The 25770-nt window shown below is 41.2% G+C and overlaps 1 protein-coding gene across 2 annotated transcripts; it reads right to left on the reverse strand.

Annotated features, from left to right (window-relative positions):
- Window positions 1-3967: 3967 nt before the first annotated feature.
- KBTBD8 (kelch repeat and BTB domain containing 8) lies at window positions 3968-14564 on the reverse strand. Of its 2 annotated transcripts, none has more exons than XM_054838570.1 (4): window positions 14447-14564; window positions 11896-12106; window positions 10179-11293; window positions 3968-7606 (listed from the first exon to the last, which is right to left on the reverse strand). In XM_054838570.1, the coding sequence occupies exons 1-4, from the start codon at window positions 14460-14462 to the stop codon at window positions 7143-7145; spliced, it is 1806 nt and encodes a 601-aa protein (XP_054694545.1). In that variant the 5' UTR covers window positions 14463-14564; the 3' UTR covers window positions 3968-7142. The 2 variants fall into 2 exon arrangements, with proteins under 2 accessions (XP_054694545.1, XP_054694547.1); XM_054838572.1 differs by lacking the exon at window positions 14447-14564 and adding an exon at window positions 13089-13206.
- Between the last annotated feature and the right edge of the window lie 11206 nt (window positions 14565-25770).

The following is a 25770-nucleotide window of genomic DNA, read 5'->3' on the forward strand; positions in this document are numbered from 1 at the left end:
GACACGGAACACAGAGAGCATTCCTTTAAATGGATTTATTTGGTACTATTTTGGTTGATGTTTTACAGGTATGTTATCATTGCTGGTACTCAGTGACACTTAAAGATCTAAATAAGTACATACTGTCTTTTAACAGGTCAGGCTCCACACTTTAGAGACGGTAACTGAGGCTGTCGGGGCACGCAGCCCTCTCTCCTGTTAACCTGTTGTGGCTGTGGGGCCAGGCTACGTCCTGGTCCACAGTTGCAGGGAGCAGTGGCACGTCGGAGAAGCCTGTGACCCATTGTTACAGAACTACATTCAGCAATGGTCCATCCACGCTGGGAAGGCCTCGCCATCATTCAGGTACTATAAAAGTAGGACATTATACTTTATCCATTTTCCTTATGTTCCTCTTCAGGTAGATCTATGCCTTCTTTACTCAAAGGTTATGACATGCAAGAAGCTGCCCAGCCCTTCAAAAACAGCCAAACCCAGCCACATGTTCTCCAAGTGGGGATTTTTAGCATTTTCTCCATGAGGAAACACAGCATGTTGGGTTTGTACATGCGCTCAATCATTGTCACTATCTGCTACCACACACACCTCAACTTCTGAGCTAGTGTCTGGCTTAAATTACATTCTGCAGAGGGCCACAGCTTTCAAAGATATAAAGAGTCTGTACAGGTTTTGTGGGCAATTAATTGGTTAAAAAGGAAAGAGATCCCACTGCTACCTCCTGTAAGGGAAAGCTGACATACACAACCTTTGTTATATTTCAGAAAATCCACTATGGAGAGATACATTAGAAATCAGTTAGCTTTGCTGCTCCTGAAATAATTTGTTAAACCGTAGCTTGATCACACAAACTTAGCTAAAGTTAATAAATACCTGCCTCTTACAGTGGATATTTGCATTATTACTTGCGTAAAGTACAGAAACACTTAAATCAGCAGCGAGGCACGTGGGACCTTAACTAGATGTTAAGAAAGGGGAGAGGTTCAAGCTTTGTTGGTCTAACTCTTCCCCCTTCAAAAGGCAGAGAGGGGAGTACTTGTTGCAAAGAGATAAAGAGAAAGCAACGGCTGGGTGGTTATTTCTCCATCTATTGACTGCACATGAGTGCCCGGTGGTGAGATATTCCCCTGCACGCAGCATACGTGAGTCATGGAAATTATCTGCCATGGAACAAACCTGGTGGATTATTTAATTTAAGTAATGCTGCTTTGTTTAGTGTGTTCCATTCCTCCAGCCAACAGTTCCAAAATAACATGCCTTCCTTCCCAAAGGATATCTGAAAGGAAAAACAACACAGCCAGAAAAGAATTCCACCCTCCCCCAGCCCCCCAGGACAGAAACAGTCTCTCAAGTTCCCATCTATTTCTCTCTTCAAAAAAATACATCAGAGTTTACTTTAGTGTCCAAAGAAGGAAAATCCTCCTTGATGCTTAGAGGGTATAATCATTTGCAAAACTGCTCCCTCAGTTAGCTGTTAGACCTCCTCATACCTGAATAGGTTAACTTGACTGTGAAAAGTTATCTCATCTGTTGCTGTGCATTATTTCACATTATAATGCATGCCAAGTGCTAAGAGGATTTCACAAGAGCTACTAGGAAATTTGGGGCACTGCGGGCCAATCCATTTATCTCCTTTTTGCCATGACAGCAGAAGAGAAATTAGAGAATCAAAGAACATGGTCGAACCACTCCTGTCCCAGTTTTGGCTCTGGTCCCTCTCCCTGGCCATTACAAACTCAGAGTGCTTTCCAGATATGACTTTGATGACTTAGCTGAAAGTTTGCAGACATCTCCATAAACATCTTTTACAAAACAGATAACGGCTATTACTTATTTCAGATACACCGGCATCTTTTTGAAGGAGCCATGAGCACTGCAGCAAAGCACAAGAACCACTCGGATGTACCTGAAGAGTGAGGCGCTTGCTGAGGCTTCTGCTACAACTGCTCAGTTCAGTTTCTTTTCCCTCCCGTTAAAAGAAGAAATGGAGATAATTCCAGTTAGCTTCTGAAGCGTTAGTTTTGTCCTGTGGACCCCAAGTTAATTTCATTTTTGTCCCCAGGAAGTCAATGCAATTTGGTTATCTCTTCTTGCAGTCTGTTGTTATTTTGCTTTGATATAACTTTTTCCCTCAGGGATCACAGAGGGAGGTATCTCTTTTTTTTGTTCTTGTCAGCTTCAGCTCTTTCTTGATTTCAAGTCCCAAGAGCTCATTACATACCACCGTGTTGCAAAACCATAACATGGCACTAGAGGATCTTCCCTTATAAGTCCTTAGAGTTTTGGACAGAGCAAAGGTTCTCCAAAAGGAGACTTAGGTTAGGATGCTTTTACCAGTCAAGTATTTGGTAACTACAACTGAAAACTCCATACCAGGGATGGACAATTTGGACTCTCAGTCACTGTTTTATTAGCAAACTCCAGAGACAGCATGAAAGAACAGCCAAATCTAGTTAGACCTGTCTGCCTAACAGCAGCCACTAGTATTTCATAGCCCCAGCTGGGTCCTTGGGTGTGGAAGCAAGTAGAGAATGTATATAGTTCGGTGTGTGTTGATTTATTCAGCCTATTAAAATAAGTTAAACAGCAAGCCTACCTCCTCTGTGCTGGCTTCATCACTTTTTCTGCTACGTCTTCAAGGGGACGCGTCCCTGGTTTTTAACAGAACAGATCCGGACAGGAAGGCACGCAGTGCCTTTGCTCTGCTGGCTAATTTCTCTGGAGGAAGGCTTCCCAGCAATGGAAGGCTGCAAACAGAAAAGATATCAGGACTGTCCAATATATATTGTCATGGATTGGAGGAAAGGGGCTCAACTATATGAGGAACAACCCGGTGATCACACAAAATAAGCCAGTGGTTATACAAAGAGGCTGGGACCCATGGGCGCTGTAACTGGCGAGCTGCAGGCTGCTATTCAGTCTGACTGGAGGGAGTGCACTGTTCTGAACCAGTGACCGGCAGCATGGATCTGTCAGCACAAACTCACCCACGGTTAGGATCATCGTGCAGCAGCCTCCAGAAAGGTGGGTACCGCACCGTGTAGCTCACCTGCGGTCTGCCACATCAGCCTGCTGCACAGACAGCTTAGCAGCCAAGCCAGTCTGACTGTTCACACATGGCAGAGTTCATCCGAACATACACAACCACCACTAGCCTGGACTCCTGAATTCAGGTAAACAGTCTTCAAATCATAGCCAGACAAGTTTACAGGCTGGGGGCGCGGGGCTGTGGGGGTGGGAGGGCAGAAATACTGCCTGCGAGAACCTCACAATAGAAGTGCCTGCCCATACAAGGGAACTTCAGGTTGTTTTCCTAGGCTGCGATGACTTAGCATCGCCGCTAAAGTCATTAGACAGTCTCTGAAAGGAAACAAAGGTTCTCTAATAAAATGTATAGTTCACAAGCACACATGCTAAGCACCATCACTACATCAGAAGCTACATACAATGCTCAAGTTTTGCTTAAACAGCTAGGGGAGAGGAGGCCTCACTCTCAGCTCTGCAGCAGACTCCTTTGCAACCAACATCACTGTCCTCTCTCCATCCCTTTTACCACCTGGGAAGTAACTTCCCTACTAAGTAAGGATGCTGGGAAATTCAGTACGAAGTGTTTCAGGGTTTTCCAATATACAGTATTATCAGACTAGAAAGCCCTGTGTGACACTCCTGCTGGGATGTCAGCTCCAGCCAAAGGCAGGGAGGAAGGGAAGACACAATGTCACCTGTAAGTGAGAAGCTAAACTTGAGTAGTCACAAGGAATGAGACAAAAAAAACAGAACAAAGCACCTTCCACCTCAAGCAATAACTTAGTGCTGGCTTAAAAAAAAAGAGATATTGCATACAGCCGAGACACGCAAGTGCAGAAATAGAAGTAGACAAGCATAAAAAAGTTTTATCATTTGGTTAATTCAGATATTTACTAAAACGCACACAAGAGCTTTATCACAAAACTAGTTGAACGCCACCGTATTTCAACAATAGGTTTATTTTAAGAAACATAACATGACATTAAGTAAAAATGCAAAATTGTGCAATTATGGCAAAATGTTTAAAAATCCACACATTTGCCCTCATAGGACTACAGTACTTCTTACTAACATACCTGAGCACTGAATGTTGGATGCCATTTCTAAACAGCCTTACGAACAGGGAGCTCTTCAATTTCTTGTAGAACATACACACACTGCATGTTTGGTGCACCAAAACTGCTTTTAGTTATTCTAAATTTTACTGATGGAATCAAGTGGAAATTACAAAATGTTTCCTTCTAAAGTAACTAATAATTTTGGAAAAGAGATTTACACTCACATAAGTCCTTACAAGCTAGAAATTCATTTAATAAAGAGAAATAAATGAATGCAGAAAAAATACCAAGTGGGGAAAATGTACAGATTACTGTTTAAATATTATCAGTACCTTTGGTGCAATTATTTATTTGTGCTGTGCAAGTTTACCTAAGCCTGACTCTAAAGCAAAACTTTACCAGGAATCTGACTTTCAGCAAAATGTAGAAGCATTTAAAAATTGGCAAAATGTCACAGCTACATTACTGTCTCAACAAACTCCTCATGCAAAAGAATTAGTATATTCTACTCCCACAGCAAGTTCCAGGATTTAGCTTTTAAACACATCGCAGACTTGGATCACACCCTCAGTTTGAATGGTTAAACAGAATGGAGATCTTCGTACTTTAGTGCAGATAAACAAAATTAACAAACCTACTGCAGAATTAACCACAGCATATTGTACTTCTATACATCACATGACCAGTCAATTGCTAACTCAATTCTATTTCATAGTTTCAAGTAATATATTGAAATTTGTTCTACTAAATAAATATAGAAGATTGTCAAAAAGCAGCAAGAAGTCTTGTAAATATTCAACCAAGCTTAAAAAAAAACAAAAAACAAGAAAAAAAGTTACATAACACTTTGCAAAAAAAAAAAGTTTTACACACAAATGCAACACTGTTAGGGAGGGTGCTTCAGAAAGCTTGCAGCTAGAGGCCTACAACAGCGCAAAGAGAGCTAGCCAAGGACTAAGGATAATTTTAAAAATGAAATTAGTTGTAATTTTTAAAAAAACTCATATTCTTGTCTATGGATATATATATAAAATAGTATCCAGAAGAAAACTCAACAAAGAACCAACACACCTCAACTGTTGGGAAATGCAGTCTTAGCAATAATTGTCAACTTCACTTCAGAAAAAAAATTCAGGTGCTCACATTGGAAAGAAGCAGTTTGGTGAATCTCTGGAAGATGAGGTATGTAATGCAAACAGGCATTTTTTTTTCTTTTAATTTCACAGTTTTTTGTTTGTTTTTGCCTTTTAAACATTTTGTGCAAGAATTAAGAAATAGAACCAGGGAAGTATTTTTTGTGTATTAGAAAGATTCCATTTGGTAACAGTAAGACCACATAGTAAATGAACATTATCCAAATCCTCAGCCATGCCAGGGGGATAAACAATGAGCTAAATATTTGGCTTAGTGAAATATCAGCTGCTAAGCCAGATAATGGTAAGCACTCACAGCCAGTGATGGCTGCTGCCATTTCAAGTTAACTGGTTTACCTAGGTCAATTTGAGAAAATAGGGAAGAGTAAGATAGCAAACTCGCAGCTCTGCAAAAAATGAGAGCTGTAACAAATTAAACCTGGCAAATTACAGCTGACACGTCTTTTAGGATTCATCTTTTCCCTTTTAAATCCAGTTTTCACTACTGAAATAGAGGCTGAACTTTGAACTTATTTACTTCTTAAAAAGTCAGCTAAATGTTAAATACATTGAGAAAAGTGTTGCAATATATTGGAACTCTATTCTATATTTACATCTAAGATTATTTAAGCCATGGATACTTATTGTCAATTTTGCTTTAATACACTGGATAACGAAGACAGCTCAGTAGTGCAAATTTTCACATTATAGATCAGAATGAAATAGAAGGTATTTGAGGGCTTGATTGTGGGGAGAAAAGGAAAAACAACTTGTAAAGTTAAGCCACACTTTTCCAAATTACTGGAGCACACGCCAACACTGCACATAGCACTGTACTTCAGTGGAGACAGAATGAACACTCCACACAAAAAGAAAAAAAAAGAAAAATCAATATTATTAAGGCCATATCCTGTCACCACTCTGTGCAAGAATACCACTGCAGTAAAAATGTTATGTTAAAAAAGACAATATGATGACAGGACAGGGCCTGATGACAGACACACACTCTGAAAAATAACAGGCTGTCTTAAACAGTAGCATAAGGCTAGCCCATTTCAGACAAACAAGTAGTAAAAATGTACTAGCACCATCAACTTTTGGGTTAAAGCCCTTTATGGGATGAAAAAAAAAAGGTTTTAAGCAGTGTTAAAAAAAATGTTTATTACAGCACTACATCTACGTAGCAGAAAACAGGTGTTGGGATTCCCCACACCCCCCCCCATCATTAAGCTCAATTTTAACAAAAATCCACAGACAGGAAGTGGTACAGCAATCTGAACAGGCCTCTGTCCACGGCAAAGGTACTCCATGTTCTAATTCTGACTTGAGTTTTTCTCCCAAACTGTAGTGCACAAACAACATCACAAGCATCTTAGCAGATTTCAAAAACAGTAAAAAAAAAGATCATTATGAATCAGGATCTACCATTCCTCTATGTCATTTCAATCTAAAATTAAAAAACCTTCGTGATATTGCCTCAAATTTTACCCGTATTTAAAAAAAAAAAAAAAAAGAGAAAAAAAAAGTCACTTCAAAACTTCTTGGACATCCTTAGCTATTAATGCTAGATTTTTCTCTCACTGTAGTGCATAGTTATCCTGGCTCTTCCACTTAATTTGCTCTTACCACAAAAACACCCCTCTAGTATGACATGATTAAGTGTTTACCAGAAAAAAAATGCTGATAATTGCACTTTGTAACCTCCTTCTCATTTCCCAGGAAAATATCAGTAAATATGAAACTGAACCAGTAACTCCCTCCCCAGACTGCAACCTTTAAAGAGCACCCATCCCCATGTACAAAAAACTGTCTGTTTCAGCTTACAATAAATACTGACAGAATTTCTTTGTTTTCTTTTAAGACATGTCTTCTCTAGCATCAGATTACCACTGAAATCACTAAGGCCTGTTACTGGAAAAAAAAAAAATTAAATAACTTTCTGAAGACACTGCGGATACAATTTAGCAACAACACATTCAAAATGCCGGCCTAAATCCCAGAGCCTATCTGGAGTCTCATATACTTTTTGCCATTGGTCAGTAACCTCATCATACTGGTAGAGGGAATTCTTCCTGCTGGTTCTGAAAACATGTTCTTCGACAGTGACTTGAGTAGCTCTGACAAACAGATGGAGTTTATTTTTGAGGAGTACGAGTTTTATATACGGATTAATGGACTGATCACATGGAAAGTCTTTTTTTCGAGTCCACTTATTTTGTTCAATGTCATAGGCCTCTACGGTAAACATACGTTGATGGTTTCCACAGGTTCCAGCTATGTAGTAGATGGAGTCATTGTATACAGTTGCCAAGCCTTGGATTCTAGGCACAGTCATTGGGGTCAAAAATCCCCAGTAATCCTTCTGAGGATCATAGCAGAGAAAAAATTCCCCTGAAAAGAGAGAGGAAAAATAAAACATAACTTACGCTTCATTTCCAGAACAGCAATTCTGCAGCTACTAAGCTTTCGGGTATGTTCTTCCACAGACAGAAACACTACCAATTTTTAAAAGCCTTGATCCCATAACAAAAAACCTAGCACCATCACCTGCTTTATTCCAAATGCATGAGAAAAATATTAATAGCATGAGTAAAAACTACTTTGAGTTTCTATTCCAGTTTAAGAAGAGGGGATTTGAAGTATATCACAAATACAACTGTTTACATATTTCCTAGCTATCCTTTACTACTTCTAAACCATGCTTAATAATTTGGGACAAAACCTTTCAAGATTCCAGTGTTGAAATGTCTGAAGTATTTGTTTCATTCTTTAACATCTTCACGTGTCATCTACAGGCTGTGGGGTCTCACAATTCAGTGCTTGAAAAGTTGTTAAATCTGAGCAAATAATTGTGTCTTGTACTACACACAGATTTTGAAGCTACTTGTATCAGGTGGCTGGGTTACACATTTAGGTTGATTTGCTTAAAAGGATGCCAGGTGAATACTTGCATGAAGCTACTGATTCATCGTTAGTTTTGCAATAAGATTATAAAACACCACTTCTGTTGACTGTACAGAGTAGCATCTACAGACCATAGATAATGGAAGTTCAGATGACTGAAAGCTCATGCTCTGGAAACTTGATGAAAAAAACATGGATAAAGACCACCTCGTCTTTTGTAAAGCCCACGGGAAGAAAGGCCTAATGTTTGCCAAATATTAGCATAATTCAAATCATACATAATTTCACATGGCTATTTCAAGAATTTTAACCAAGCTGCTGTGTAACCAAGCACCTCAAGTATAACAAAGAATACAGAAATAATACAGTAAAATGTGTGGAACATAGTTTAAGAATTCAAGTCTTTACAAATAATACATTTTTTGACTATTCACTTTTGTTCCACAATGTAATCTCCTATGACTGATGCTTGTGTTCTGTTGGCATTTTAACACTCTCATCAATCCTTATTGACTACTTCAAACTTACAAACTTTCTCTAAAAAAATTATTGAAAGTTAACTTTTTTATACTACTTCAGTGCAACTCAATCAAGGTTTTATCTACCACCCTCAAGCAGAAAAGTTGCCTATTTTCCATAACATGAATCTTTATGATTTGCTGGTTAGCATAGTGAAGTCAGCTTGCTTATTTATGCAAGTATTGAGTGGTCATTTAAACCACTGAAGCACAGAATTAATGCAGCTAAAATTTGTAAACAAGATGCACTCTTATTCTACAGGTTACAACAATATCCACTTTTTAGCAGTTCTAAAACACATTTAAAGGATGAATAAATACTCTACCATGTTAACTATTTTTCAGCATTCCTTTTTAACCATCTAAAGCAGATGTCTGACCCAATAGAAGAGACAGATTGAGAGAACTTGCTAGCGTAAGAGATTTAAAGCCACGACCAACAAGAGTCAAACCTGGCACAGAAACAACAGAAGAAGAAAACTCCCTGCAAATCATGCAAAAGCCCACCAACCTTACTGAGTGGCAGGAATGCAAAGTCAAGAAATCAGGTTGACTTCTTCCGGTAAACAACAGTGACCTTACAGTATTCTCTATCCCATTTCTTTCCTGTGGTCCAGCTTTGTATGGAGAGTGACCCAAAGAGGGAGCTGGTATGGATCTAAGACCCCAGCTTCTGCAGGTGTTTACACAGAGGTGGCCCTTAGTAAAACATAACCAAGACACCCCCTCCTCCTTTCTTTCCACTTCTTGGGACTCTTACTACAGCCTCATAGACCAGTCTCAGCACTTTTAAGTGTAGACTGCTATATGGCTCATATAAAATATGTATTTGTATGTATGCATAAGATCTCCATAAATAAAATAAAGGGAAGAATAACTTATTTGATCCATTCCCATAATGATCCTTTTTATTCATTTAAGAATCAATATCTAATACACCAATAAGTCGTATCATTTACCGGAAGAAAGGATGTAAAGGCAGTATTGTAATTACTGACCAAAGAAACAGAGCTAACTAGAGAGAGATAAATTGTCTGTCTTAGTTACCAGGATGACTTCAAAAAGCAAGGCAGGGCAGGAAATGAAGACCCACAGTGGTTAACTGACTTTTACAAGTTACCAAGAATACAGACACCAGGAATTTTCACAGGTTTAGCTAAATAAAATGCAAAGTGCTTTTTCACAGGACAGTATCTTTTCTTCAACATTAGTGCATTTCACCCAGATAAAAAAGATTTAATGAAGAATTTTCACACTAAACTTAAATCTATACTGTTGACTTAGAACACCACCAAAACTGCCATTTGTGCAATAACTCAGTACTACAACTTAGTGACATGTTCCCAGAGCATGAGAACTCAAGCAGCAACCTCACTCTTCCTTGCCCACTGCTCTCCCTAGCTTTCCGCCCACCCCATTGTCCCAGGGCACTCTTTAAATGTCCAGGAAACTTGGGTTTTCTAAGATGCTCAATGGAGAGCAGATAGTTGAACAACCCCCACTTCCAATAAAACACCATATAGTCAGTCAAACCACCTTACCCTGTAAAACATAGATGTTATCCTTATATTCCACAGCACTATGAAACTCCATTGCTACCGGCATTGGACAGACAGCTGTCCAACAGTTCTCTCGGCTGTCATAACACTCCACAGACTTGAGTGAGTTTCGCCCGTCTCCTTCATAAACGCGACCACCTATTGCATACAGTTTACCACAGCAATGAACCAATTTGCAGCCTATTCTGGCTCGCAACAAAGGAGCTTTTGGAATCCACCTATTGCCAGAGTGATCATACATCCAAAAATCACTCTCTGCTCTGTGGTCAATGGAGACCTCACTGCTGCTTGGTCTGTAACCACCCGCAATATAAATATCATTATCAGGAGATACAAGAATTCCAACCTCCCTCAAGTCATTTGGTGGCTTGCATAGTTTAAACACTCTCCCTGTGACCGAATCTAAACAAGGCACTGTTTGCTTCTTTCCTGAGTGTTTGTGGGCAGCATCAAAGCATATGATCATTTCAGAAGCGGTCATTCCAAGCCGTTGTGTATAGCCATTGGCACTATGTTGTCCCTTTTGTACACAGCTTTTGGCCATAGCCTGTGCAAACATGGGAGGGATTTTCTCTAAAAATGTCTCTTCCAACAGAGGCATACGGATGCATTTGGCAAATATTTCTGGAAGGTGCACTTCTCTCTTATTTTGTTCATGTTCGAACCATCTTATAATGCTGTCATAAACATGTTCTTCTTTGTCTACATTTAAATCATCACTGTCGAGTATACTTATCAGTTGGTCTTTTCTCAACTGAAGGAATTCTTGCTCTTTGGTGACACTCAGAAACTTTTTACGAATGTAGTCTTGTGATCTGTCTTTGAGTTCCTGATGACCGTAGTGATCAGCAAAGATAAACACCCCAATGGAGTTCTGTGGGTCCAAATGACTGATCATATATTTAGCACACTGGTCTTGTATGGAAGGGATCTGGAAGATACTAGCTGCAGTGAACAAAGCTTGAACGTTGGCCTCTGTCAGCATTACTCTGGAGGTATATGCATAGTTCAATACTAAATGCATTGACTCTGCTTCAACACCAACTATACGAACTTCTTTCTGGGTACTCTCTGTAAGGCCGCTAGTGAACATAGATCTACAAAAGAAAAATATTTAGCAGTTTATTTGCAATTACCTTCTAACTACAGGTATAAGAAATGAAATTATATTGTACAGCTAATCCCAGTGCATTTGGCCTTCTATCAGCACAAATACGTTTATCACTCACTGATGTTACACTGTTCTGTTTGGGTACCTAAAATTCACTCAGTTTACATACAAAGCTCTTGACATACACAAGTCTTTGCACTCAACTTTCAACATGTTATTTCATATGCATATTCTAGCATGCTAAAAATATATAACTGTAAAAGGAAACAAGTAGTTTAAATATGCTGTTACTGTATCCAAGATGCCCTCAAAACTGGAGGCATTTTTGTTTGGTTGGTTTATGCTTGGTTTTTTTTAAATCATGTGACATTTTCCCCAATGAAACTCTCCTTTGATAAACAGATACTGATAATTCATTGACATTAAGAGACCAATAATCTTTGCTTACGAGGTGCACTATATTATCAACAGTTACATGGAACATTAGTATAGGTGTGATATTTTATTATTTTTTTTTTTAGTTTTCATTTAATGAAAATAAGTTATAATTCTGCTTTTAATCACCACTAGAACAATGGACTATTGTACCTGAAATAAGGACTGATTGCAGCAAGAACATTCCTATGACAGGAGAATGTTTTCCCATGATCCACTTCTACTACGATATCTGTCAGTTGTCCTTCATCGTACATGGTTTTAAGCTGTTGAAGAATACTACAGGCATGGAAGGGGTCCATTCCACTGTTGACTGTGTTTGAAGAAGGAATTCCGTTCAGTGTTTGCGAAAACTTACTTGGTTCTACAAAGCAAAATTGAAACTGTTTAACAAAAAAACAACCAAACGAAAAGCAACCCCCCAAAAGACCCCGCATGCACCAAAAAACCCCATGCATGAACAAGAATTAGCACAAATTAATATTCCATACTTCCTTACTGTCATCATCCATCAACAAGTCTAACATTTTCAAGGGTGAGTAAAGACATAAAACTACCTCAATTTTTTCCCCTTTTCCCCATGTACATGTAGGTTACCATTAACCTATAAAATTATATCCATTAAGAAAAAAATCATATAAATAGTTCATATTTTTTACATATCACTGGGGAAGGGGGAAATTAAGTCAAGAATCACAATGTTTACTGACTTATAAAACAGAGGGAAAAAAGAATGTAGAAGAATAAAATAAGCCCCCAACCTACATCATCATTACGCAAGTCTATATGTACATACTTAACTTTACACTGAAACAGGAACTGGCTACTAACTTACACAAGTTATGGTTAATAATGTAGACGCATGAAGAAACAGCCCTACAGTAAGTATGTTGGGCAACGAACAAATTCACATAAATTTGTGTATGCGGTCACATGTTTCTCTTTACAAATAAAATACAATTACCATTTAAAATTACTCAAGTACAAAGGAGCTCACATATAGTTGTGAAAGCATATGAAGTGGAACGTACGCTTCTAAGTAACATGTGATATGCCTAACAAAGTAAATTCCAAAGTGAAAACTGAGCAATATCTCAAGCACAAAAATCTGTTTCGTAATAGCAACAAAATTTTGATGCAACAACAACAAAGTAAAGCTCAAAAGAAAAACATTAGGTGGTAAGAGCTGCAAATCAGGTAAAGCTGCTGACTGCAACAGAGAATGCTTCCAACAAATTTTAGGCAACACAAATGGGCAGAGAGGATAGCAAACAACAATGCTGATGATGAATAGGACATTTAAATTCTAACTCATGGCGATATACAGTAGTTACAATTTCTCTTACTCAGAATTCAGACACAGCTTTGAGGACAGCCACAATTAAATCTGCTGTTGGGCACACATTTCCCATGGCAGGCTTGGTGCCAAATATTGTCAGTGTCTCTTCAAAGTACTGTTAGCAAAAGTCTTCAAAACATTTTTTTCTTTTTTTTCTTTATTTTCCAAATACAATAGTAAATACTTAAAGGTAAGATCTACAACAGGGGAGTTTTCTTTATCATGGTGAGCTCCAACATTCAAAACTAACCAATCCTTAGGGAAGGGGAGAATTTGTTCTTGTTTAGAAACAATGTTAATCACTAGCGAGCAAATTCCAAGTAAATAATACCCTGCTAGATTGGTTCCAAGGCTTTCCACCCAGGAAAGCTTTGATGTACAAGAAAACTTCGATGTAGCTACCAGCGCAGAAGTTTCATTTACTTTCTAACAGTGAAAAAGATGCAAAATAGTTCTTCTCTGACCCTGCCAGTCACTTGGGCAATGAGCACAGCGATCAAGGCATCTTCCAGCTCTGGTGGACTCAGCCAGGAACAGATACCCATCCCCGTATTCCAGGTTTTTTATGTAATCCTTGACACTATCCACATTACAGTTTTCACCCTGTAAAACCTTCCCAGTCACTTTCTTCACCTCAATTTTTCCCCCTCCCACCCCAAGCACCTTTTTCCTCTATTAATATACCTCCCACTTGCACCTCACAATTTTAACTCTGTTCCTCCTAGACATCACCCCAAAATACTCTCTACACTAATTTCTCAGGCACCCTTCCCTTCTCCACTCCCCACATATCCACCTTCATAGAACCTTTTATCATGGACAACCTCGCTCCTCCCTTTCGGCTCAGGTCCCCTCACATAGGCCACACTGTGGGGGTGTCCCTTACAGGAAACCTTCCTGCTACCCCAACAAAGCACAGCACCACTGCACGCCTGCTCTCTCGCACTGCTGCTCTCTCCCCATAGACAGGCCCTCACTCCGGCGTTCTCTTACCTCACACCCCTGAGCCCATCTCCCACAGACACCTCCCAGGCACCTCCTCTACTATCACCTTCCTAATCGGAAGCGACACCCCACACTGCAAGCCCCTCACCCAAGCAGCCCAGCCCCAGCGGGCCTCCCCACCCCTCAGCCCAGGGGCCCCACGCACCCCTCCCTCACATGGTGCTCCCCACGGAGCACCCTCCCCGACATCCCTCAACAGAGAAGCCCCAACACCCCTCCTCTACGTGCCCCCCGCAGAGGCACCCCTCAGCACATAGGCCCCAACACCACTCAGCAGCGACCTCTCCCCGAGCTCCCCACACCAGAGGCCGCTCCCCACCTTCAGCCCGTTCCCCCCCCCGACGACCCGGCCGCACCGACCTCCTAACGCTGCCATTCTCGGGGCCCCGCTCCGGCAGCGGGAGAAGGGGGCGGCCCGAAAGGAAATGTCACCGGCGCTGCTTCCCCTGCGCCGCTCCCTCTCCGCGGCCCGCTTACTCCCGCGGAAGCCAACCCCGCTCCTGGCACCCACCAACCTGGGGCACACGGATTGGCCGCCATCCCCGCTGCCTGCCGGGAAATGTAGTGCGGGCGCCCGGAGGCGCACAGCCCCTGTCGCGCGGGGCATGCTGGGAGTTGTAGTTCCTCCTTGGCCGGCTGCCTGGGAGTTGTAGTTTTCAGGAGGCGGCTCGGGGGGCGGGCTCTGCCCGTCCCGTAGCAACGAGGAGGCGGGCGCCTCAGGGCGGGGCGGCCATTTTGGAGCCATCAGGCCGGGGCCTGTGGGCAGCCCTTAGCGCTTTGCCATGGGGTGCTGGCCTCTCCAAGGATGCCCGGCAGAAATGGCCTCTCCACATAAATAAATCCTCCCTCAATTCCTGGTTTATCCTCCCCTATGCTGCCCCTGTCCCATCCATGCTGACCTGCACCTCCTGGAGCAAAACCCCGAGCTCCTGAAGGGGATCAGAGGTGTGACCCAGAAGCTGCCAGCCCAGCAGGCCGGGGATGACAGCCACCATGGCTGCTGCTGGAAAAACGCTAGAAAAGGGGAAAAGAAAATGCCCGGCACTGTCCTAACTCTGCAAGGACACAGTAAGGGCAGTGTCTGGATGCAGGACCCAGAGCTGCGCAAGGCTGAATTGACCTTTAAAGAAGAAAGTATAATCAGCTACTTAGTGTGAGAGCTGGTCATGCCAGGAGTCTTTTTTAGAATTTTTTAGCACTCTGTGGCTAGCCAGATCAGCCATGCCCATCCTACACACAGCAGCTGAACGACTCCAGCAGACAAGCAACCATTTTGTCACCAATGACCTTTAATATCACAAAGCACATTTCTCTGTCCATCCCGGAGATCAAGTGGCTGATAGTCACCAACTTTTCCAGTTTTCTTCAGCAATTAGCCACTGGCTTCGTTCTTGGTGACTGAGTCATTACTCGAAGCTTGCTGTGGAAGGGAGTTTGTTTGTTCTTTTTCTTCTTTGTGAAATACAATTGATGAAAGAATTAACAAATACTGGAAGTATTCAGAAATCCAGTATATTTTTCTGGTTTTAATCAAAATGGATTCAATAGAGCTCTTAGCTGGGAAGTTTGTTTTGTTAAGAAAAAAAAAATGCAAACACCACCAATTTAAATAAGATTTTTCAAAACACATTTCCCTTTAACTCTCAAAAATAATGTAGCAAGGGTACATTACCAGTGCTCTAAAGCAGATGAATTTAAAGGCAAGAGTAGTACCAGTATCATCCGACTGCTGCTCACATGGTTTCGCTTTCACTTGCAAGGCATAGCTTTTCTCTAGTTTGGCAATTATCAGTGGTGTCCAGGCCGCTGCCGATAATAATACTACACAACACAGGAATGATAGAGACTCTGATGAAGGAGATGTAAAAGAAAATAGAACTTCACGTCTGCAAATCGATTCTGCACTTTTCCAATTTCCCTGTTCAGCAATGGCATGGCCTGTGAAATTGTCCCTAGAAATATAAAACGAAGGGAAGGAGAATACCTCCACACTCTAACCTTTTAGCAAATGACATTGCCTGATACAGTTCATTTCCTTTAGGCTGGACACTTAGGCTGGGCTGGATTAGTGGTCAAAATGCAGAAGCAAAATAGAGAATGTTTTTTAATATAGATACAGCATTGAACTGGTACATTGGAGCACAAGGTTTTCTTGAAATAGCTTACCTTTGTAAGGTTTTTGGTGAAGCAAATAAATTGCCGTACAAACAGGTTTAAATATTCTTTAAGAGGTATTGTTATCAGCACTTTCTGTTAATCCGAAGTCTTTCTCAAGTGTAATACACCATCACCCGCTCCCCTCTCCAGAAGCCTTCATTAGCACTCGTAGCACTCAGAAGATTTAGCACAGTGTCACACTCCCTCAGAAGTCCAGGGACCTGGCTTTTTCACCCAGCATATGCAGCTCTGCATATTATTCGCTGGATCTCTCAGGTGCAAAATGAGAAGCATGTTGCCTGTGCAAGTTACTCTGAAATCCATAGCATGTGGAAGCTAGGTATTATAAACGGCATTTGCATCACACACAAATATGAGAACCAGTTGCTTCAGAAATTACAAGAAGCTTAATGAGTTTCAGGTTCCTTTCCTTCTGCTGCATCCTTTTCTTTCTACCTTCTGTCGTTGTTTTGCCTGGGAAGCGATGCAGGCCCCATATTTGAATGTAGAACTAGGAGTCAGAAAATTGGGTTCTTGGCTGGGTGCTGACACTAATTTACTGCATGCTGTTGATCAAATCATTTGATTTCATGGATTTTGGCTTCCCAGGAAACAGTGGGGAGTTGTGAAGCCCTTATATATTGATGTAAATTTCTTTATCAATTTTGTAATAATTTTTGGTAGGATGGTTTTGTTGATTGGGGGGGGGGGGGTTGTGTGAGGGTTTGGGGGTTTTTGTGGCATTTTTTGTTTGTTTGTTTATTTTAATTCTTCTGGTCAGCAATGCACTGAAACTGATGATACCATTTTAAGATTTTGCAAGAATCCAAAATGTCCTGGTTATTGGGAGACCAGGATGCTTTCACTTACGCTTTAATTTCACACCTAATTTATCATTCCTGCGGATACAGCTTGAAAACATACAGCTGAAAACGCTCAGTGGAGAAAGTGGAGTTTTTTTCCCATTTGATATTCTAAAGGTCCAAAATTAAAAATGAAATAATATCAACTGAGAAGGAACACAGAGTCCATGTCTGTTTTTTATAAGTGATTAGAAACATTGCCCCTCTTATGAACTCAGAGCTGGCACTGCTTGTTCTGGGATTCTTGCCTTCAGAATAAAGAATGTCTTTGTCATGAGCCCAAGCAACAAAAAAGGGGAATGAGAAGGTTTCAGGAGAAAAATGAACAAAATACACACTTTTTCAGATATTTGAGAACTTAGAAGCTACCAGAAAAAAAGTTGGAACAAACAAGTTATTGAAAATGTTTCTCTTCATTACACCTACCGAATAAGTTAATTAGACAACTATGGTTCATCTACCTTCAATATAGGGACCATGAGAGCATCATTGGCAAATTGTTGGTTTGGGTCATCTGGTAGGGAACTGCCCGAGCCCTCCTCAGGGCTTCTGCTGCATGAGAGATGACGCATAGAGCACTTTTGGAGGATCCAGCTCTCGCTACACAGTATTAGGTAAGACTTTTCGTGTTTTCTCCTGCTGGCAAAATGAAGATAATAAATTGAACTGGAGCAAAATTTAAAGAAAAATATGAATAGAGGTTTGTTCAAGCAGCTTTAAAAGGGAACAATTTTTAATCCACATGAATATTTCCATTTTCATTCTTCTTTAGGAAGAAGTCGTTGCAGCCTTTTTTCCTTTTTTTCTTGGCCCTTCCCTGTATGGTGTTTTTTCACTGAAAAATGGAGAGCATTGTGAAAGGAAGGGCCAGCCTACCCCCTCACACACACTACACAGTCCAAACAAAGCAAAGTAAGGTTTGCGGAAGCTTGACAAGACTTTCCCGTTTTTCACAGCAATATTTTGAATGGTCACTTTTTTTCATGAATCTTTTGAGTTAAAGAAAACAATAATTTCCAGCAAAATTGTTTAACTATAAAATTTAAATACAATACTAGTAAAACAATACTAATATTACGTGCTATCTCCCAAATGTCTCAATTACTAATATTTACAATTCTTCAGCTATTTGTACATGTTAATTCATACAGTGAATCTGTGAGAACTAATACAGCTGATACAACTGCATTCTGAAAACCCCTCATATTTTAATTGGAAAAAATCTTGATATTCACAGTGGAACAATCTAACCTTGAAAAACAATCTTTTACCAGTTTGTCTTTAATGCATAAAACACTGCTCATTTTCTGCAATTCTGTCACCAAGGGGCACATTAATTTAGTTGCACAATAATTTAATACATCAATACATTGATTGAAGCAGAGAGGTTTTTGTTTAGCGGTTCCAAGAAATCACGCATTTCTTGCAGAATCTTTAAAAAGATAGTTCTTGCTGCAGTTTAAGTAGGGGGGATTGCGGATCGTTAGGGAAAGTTGCCCTTCAAAGCCGATCGATCCTGCCATACTGAGCACAGTGGGCATTACATCAGAAGAGAGGGAAAACTGGCAGGGGGCAATTAATGGGGCAGATATTGGAGTGCCTTTTCAGATTACCCCATACTGTACAGTGGATTTGGCCTTGCTGAGACAGGCTGGTAGAAACAAGAACCCTGATGAGATATGGCTCTGCTAATGTCAAGAAGTGCCACTTCCTAGCAGCAGGAGCAACTTTATTGAAACCATCTGTTGTTTTGGAAGACACGTGTGTGCACGCACACACGTACTTCCTCCTCCCAAAGTGTTTAACCTTTCTCTTAAGGCTGACTGAAATCGCACAGCTAATCCCTCCTTAATCTCAGAATGACAGGCTCTACTGTTTTCAGCAAGTTCCAGCAGCTGCTGAAAATCTGCGTGACTGGTGGTGTTTAGGTGGTGCGACAGTGATGTATTCTGGAGCAGTCACTTTAAAACAAAATACCCAGTCACCCACCATCAACGTAAAGTTTCGCAAGAGCAGTCTGTGATTACTGGGAGCCTGACAGAGAAGGCTTGGGTACCTGCGTAGAGGCGAGAAATCTGTACTCCCTTGGATCTGCTGTACACAGGGACAGAAAGAGGAGATTCAGGGAGTTTGGGCCCAGTGAAACTTCATTTTTCAGCAGGTATAACCCAACGGCAATCTCAAAGGAAATGGCCCTGTTTGGGTAACAGCAGACTCAGAGTATGAGCCCTGTTCCAATTTGTCAAGTCTCTAATGGTATTTTTATGATGATCCCTCCTTAACACGCCAGGACCCTTAAGCTTCTCATGGCTGTTACAGGGGTATGCATGCATCAGAGCCCCGGTTGCCAACAGAAAATGTGGCACTACCAGAGCATTCACTGAGATCGAATTAACTCTAGCCTCTTTGCAGGTCAAGTATTTCTGTCAGTATTTCATGCACATCTGTGAATGTTGAATTTCTTATTCCTAAAAGCCATGTTTAAAAACACCACTTAAAAAATAAACGGCTTCCCAGCTATTTGGAACAAACACTGCATATCAGACCTAGAGTCTCTGAAATCCCCCTTGCCAGCAAGCATGACCCATATCCCCCAGGCTTCTTGGCCACTCTGTAAAACAAACCACAGACAAAAGGGAAATATGCCTGCCCCATCCAGAGCAGGAAGAGGTGTATTTCTGACCTTGTCTCCAGAACCAGATTTCAGCAAGTAGGTTAATCTCATCTACAAACCCTTCTGGCTACCTCCAGAGGGCCCAGATCAAACAGACCCTTGCAATGGTGGAAGAGGGAACAACAGAGAGCAATGACTTCTTGCTCTCCCTTCTCTCCTCCATCCATTTTTGCTTCTACCTACATACGTGTGTGTGTGTGTTATTAAAACTCGGCAGCTTGCATGGGAAAACCCACATAGATCTCCAAAGAAATTGGTTGGAGCTGGCCAGGCCACCAGTGACCTATAAGAGCTGGAACTTTAATGCACTAGTGTAGATGTAAACTGATCCAGCCGCTAGTCAGAATGTGATCCAACTGCAGGAAAGATGCAGAAACTTCCCAAAGAGCACAGATGGCTAGAGAAAGAGGAGAGCAAAAAATAAAGCACCTCTTCTGCCTGGAACAAGCAGAGAAGGTTAAGAACAAACTAGTTTTCCTTATTAATTGGGGGCACTGGCATAGCTGCAACCACATTTCTTTCTTTTTAGGGACAGGACAGTAAACTTGAATTACTCAACACCATCCTATATCCCTGGGCCATTCTGAAGTCATCACTCAGAGCTGCTGTGTTTTTCATTTTTTTCTCTCTTCAGTAACTTTTTTTGTGTTTTAAAGAACTTGAATATGGAAAAGACAATCCCTGGAGCTGCAACAGGAAGGAAAGTATCTCACCCCTTCGTACTTTCAGCCTGAAGAACACTGGAAGCTTAATACACTGGAGCTATTTTCATAATTCAGAAGGCCTGATGCTTAAAAGCAAACAAACAAACAGTGTCTCAGACATCTAATTTTTAATTGCTATTTTTGAGTCAATATTATCTGACAACAAGATGGGGCAGTGTGGTGTTACAGACCTATTCACTGAATGCAGGAAGGTAACAACCGTAAACAATCTTAACATCCTTGAAAGGGTAAGGGAGAGTGTGAATGTTTTCATAGTGCCTCTGTATTTGCCTTTTTGTGTAGAGGAAAGCCCAATGTGTCAGCTTTCAGAAAGAAATCTGTTTAATACATGGTATTATTTTTTTAATTAACAGGCTGTAATACAGATGCCTCATTACCTGCCCTGCCCAAATTCACTTGCATAATTTATATCCTATGGATTCAATTTGGAATATTTGACCATTTATGAAAACTTCAGTTTACATATTTCTTGGCACTGGCAATTTTCATTTTCTGTTTGTGGCTTTAGATCTTTCTCTCATTGTGGTCAATAGCTTTATTATTGAATGGAGGGACACTAAGATGAGGTCCATGGAGGACATCTAGTCTGTTATTGACTGTAAAAGTGTATTTGATGGTTATGTGTTAAAAAGAGTGAAAGGATATTTCCTCTCAAATCTCTGTGCAACAGAATAAATCAGATAACTGGAAGTCAGACAATGGGTGGATTCCTAGAAATTATTTGCAAATACTGTGTTAGAATATACAAAAAGGAAGATGACTCATTCTGGAATCTAACACAGTAAGATGGACGACAGGGTTTTCCCCCAATTGACCCCCACATTCCCCCAAATAAGGTCATACAGGTTTTGCTCACTAAGTCTTTTGCGAAGACTATGTCTAACAGCAGTCACTCAGCTTTAATCTGGCCCAAGGAAATACTAGCAACAGTAAAGCTGCAATGATGCCAGCTGTAACACAGACCAGCCACCCAATTTAGGCTCCAAAAACTTCAATGATTAAGTTGCTCTTTGGTCCCTGGGCTAATCAAATTGTAGGTAGCTGGACTGTCCCCGCACATCCTGCCATTGCACCTCTGAAGCAGAGGAACTCTTCCAAACTGCATTCTTTTTAGTGTCTTAATTTCTCCTCTAAAATTCTGGCTTGATGATATATGGGAAATAATTGCCAGTTTAAAAGGCCATTTTGAGAACTGCCTTTTTGAAAATCCTGACACATGGTACAGCTTTAAAGCCTGGAACTGTGTTCCTTATACAAGAGGCCTTGAACTCTCTCTGGGCAGACCACTTTCATATCCTCTTGGATGGAACACTTTCATATCCTCTGAGCTCACATATTTCATGGTAATAAGCTGTGGGATTTAACTGTGCCGAGACAACATGCCTGCTCTTTAACCTAGTAGAATGAAAAGCAGCTTTCCAAGCAAAAGTAGTTAAGATAAAATGGTACTTGGAGCTAGCAGGGTATTCACTTTTTTGCTACTGAGGGGTAAGGGGAAGCATTTCCAAGACTTCAAATCTGACCATTTAAGAATTATACTGAATATCACCATATCTTCACTACTGAACTTTCCTACACTTGTTTGATAAATAGATGATAAACTGACATATAAATAAAAGCAGAGGCTCATATGTAGATACCTGTATTATCCTGCCATAACATCCATTCACATTTAAACTTAATTCTTTTGATTTGTTACACAAAGTTAAGAACAACTACCAAAGGCGATATTGGAGTCAAAACCAGGATTCTTATCTGTCAGGCTCAAGATGGGACCACACTGTGCTGAAATGCAGAAATTGCCGGCTGTTGTGCCCCCAGCCCCTTGTTCTGTATTCAGCACTCACTGAGCCTCACACAACCATTTCTGTTTCAATCATAGGAGTTTTCACACTTGGCCCTCCTTAGGGGGAAAGCAAGAAACAAATGAGAGGTGAAAAATCTGGAATTAGCTACATCTTGGAGAGATTGTGACCAGTTTCAGTTACTGGGGCAGCACACGGTAAAAGACACTTGCAAAAACCATCGATTGAGTAAGGAAGGGAACTGCAAGGTCTGCCGAGAGACTGCACAGCCCGTGATGCAAGATGACAATCTGGCATACAGGGGAATGAGAAGCTCTACTGTTGAGGCCACATCTGAAAGGACTACACATACAGACTTTAAGTACCACTTTGATATTAGGTCAGATGTTCAGGCTGAAGACCTCTAACCCCCTTAACTGGGACTATGTTGCCTTTTGTTTTAAGGATAAGTGGTATGACATTAAGTACTTCTTTGCGTAGCATATGCCCACCAGTTTGCAGAAGCTCCATACAGTAGCCTTTCCCTGCCTCATCCCAGAGCAGGGCATTCAGCACATGCACAGCAGAAAGACCTAAGGGCCTGATTCACCACTGTTTTTCCACCCTTTGAACGCACTCACCGTTAACCAAATGGCTTTGCCCTGAGTCACGTGCCAGGTGAGCCCAGAAGCACATACAGTTCCCGTAGGAAATCTGAGACAGCCACACTGGAGAGGAGCAAAGCACTCACCCTGGAGCATCCATCTCTACCAGAGGATCCACCTGCACTGTTTGTTTTTAAAGTCTGAACATGCCTTCAGAACTAAATTTGCTGATTAGTCAGAAAGGAACCCTACAAATGTGACTGCAGGTATGGCTGGGCCAGCTAGGGCCCTGCATGCCCATCAGCTCCTCTGTAATCTTCAGGCAACTCCTCAGCAGGGTCATCAGACCTTCCCAAGACCTGGCTTGGGCAGCATTCCTCCACCTGCTGGGAAATGGCCCATCACTCCTGCTGCCCCAAACCAACTGGAAGGCAAAGCTTGTCAGCAACACAAGGAGCACGGGAATTGAAGGGCATGGAAAACGAGTTAGGACATTTATTCCTTTTTCAGGTTCGTCATGCTTGCTTGTCACTGGCATGAAGAACATTCAGAGCTCGGTTCTTTTACTAATACAACAATAGTATAAATGCTAAAAGGGAAAGTAATTTTAACACCACTTTCTTCTTGCAGAGGCTGTTCTCATTTCTAGCATGCACTGTGCAGGCAAGATCTCAGGGTAGTCACTCTTATTCACCATTCTTTCTTTTTACATTTCAAATGAGGGGAAATTAAAATTTTTCTCTATTTGCAATAGAAAATAGCAAATGTGCTTTGGGGACCTGGTAAGACAATTAAGTACCATTTTTAGCAGTTAGCATATCTGCTCATTTCAGCTAAAAGATTCAAATCTTTATAAATAAGGATTTTATAAATTCAGATCTGAATAAAGATTCATCTTTTTATCATTAAAAAAATTAAATCCAGTTCTATCATAGTCAATATAAATGTCCCTTTGAGGCAAAGGGAATGCTGGGAGAAAATTCACTATGAGCCAGTCACTTCTCCACAGAGTAGTGGAAATGAAACTTGGGGACAGAACTTAATTCTTTCAGTGACAGAAAGATCAACAGTTGGGAAAGCAAAAGCATGTATCTGTTGAGGTTGGCTCCTGTCTGCTAATGGGAATAGTTTTCTATAGCTTCCTGAATTTATACACAGACTATTGATCCTGGCATTACAGCTTTCCTGTCAACAGTAATGAACCAAAACATACACACATTAAACATAATATACATAATTTAGACATATATGTCACACTATGTATTGTACATACTTTCTCTCAAATATATAAGCCTGGCATTCAGCTAAACAGAGTTGTTAGGTACAACACACATGCTTAAGTGTAAGGCATCTGTTATTTTTAATATATTAAACCCCTTACCTTTCAGACGGAGGCCAGGCTTAGCTCCCCATCTCATTGTTCTCCTCTATCTAAAGCTGAAATGCGGGATTAGTTCCACTCTCTGAATTCAATGCATAGCTAAGCTTACCTGATGTGACTTGAGGACAGCTACTCAGCAGGGAGGTTTGAAACCTAATAGTGGAACAGGAACAGAGAAACTCCCCAGCGACTACAGTGCACCAGCGTGTGAAAGCTGGAGCTGTCATTTCAACCGCATGTCAATGGGGGAGCTGTGAACTGGCTCTTGGCAACCACGCACGATAGAATGAGCTGCAGTTCCAGGAGAAGAGGCTTGAATAGTATCAGTAAGATAAGGAAAAGAAACTCAGTGCCAGCATTTTGGAAAATTAGCTTGACTGGAAAGTTTGCATTGCAAAGTTTGGGATTTAACACAGCAGCCTCTTTCAAAGTCTGTCTGTTTTTCCCAGAGCAGCCTTGTTTTGTGTCTTAAATGTTATGGCATAGAGAGTAAAAGAAAAGAAGTATCGGTGGCAAAAAGGAGATAAGCCAGCTCTAAGTGCCAGAGGAAACTGTGAACGTCACACCATGGTGCTCCACACTCAAATAGCTGTGGCCATGCAGTGACTTCTGTCACCCCATCCCCTGCCAGACCTCACCTGGTATGTCAGAGGAAGATTCAGAGTGAATAAAAGAGCATGGAAAATAGAGAAAACACAGAACAGTGGAGAGCAGAGATGCCACACAGAGACAGGGAATTTGCTTCCCACAGCAGAGATCCCACTCCAACCTCTCCTTCACCAAATATGACCACAGAGCTGTGCACACACCAACACTTCTGTTAAATCTGTCAGCCTGACAACCCAAACATACACCCCCTCAGTGATACACTCTTGCCAACAGGACTTGGCTGCCGTTGTGTGCCAGTGATTTTAGTTCATTCAGACACGAAGGGCTGGTGTGGATCCACAGACAGTCCAAGGAGCTGTGTCCCTGATTTAGTGACCTCTTGGTCAGAAGGTGCTCCCAGCCAAGGTGCCACGCTGGTTTCAGTGGGCTGCCTCCTGTTGTCATCTCACCAGCTAGTGGTTTGGCAAACCCCTTGTCTTACCTCTGTTGTCCTCTTTCCCAGAGGTATACAGGATGGATGCGTAATGGGATCACTAATTGAACGTTTCACTTAAAATAAATAAATAATAATGAAACACTAATTTGCATCACCCCAAGATGAAAGCAAAGAAAATACATCCCCAGCCCTGCATTTGCCAAGGTTGGCATTCCCGGCTCACTTTGCTCTGAGCCAGACCTTTGGCTTTTACCTCCATCCTGTTGATTTCTGAGGCTAAGTATTTCCGAACTGCAGCTGTGCAGCTCAGGAGCTCTAACAGAGCCTTGCTGTTTTACACCAGTGGAGCATCCTATCTTGAAGGCAAAGCTCAGGAGAACTCCAGCATGTAATGAATGCAGTCCAATTTCCAACCAACAATATTCATTTTAAGGCCAGGATCTTTCAAAC

Source organism: Grus americana, chromosome 11, assembly GCF_028858705.1.
Source record: "Grus americana isolate bGruAme1 chromosome 11, bGruAme1.mat, whole genome shotgun sequence".
Taxonomy (NCBI): domain Eukaryota; kingdom Metazoa; phylum Chordata; class Aves; order Gruiformes; family Gruidae; genus Grus; species Grus americana.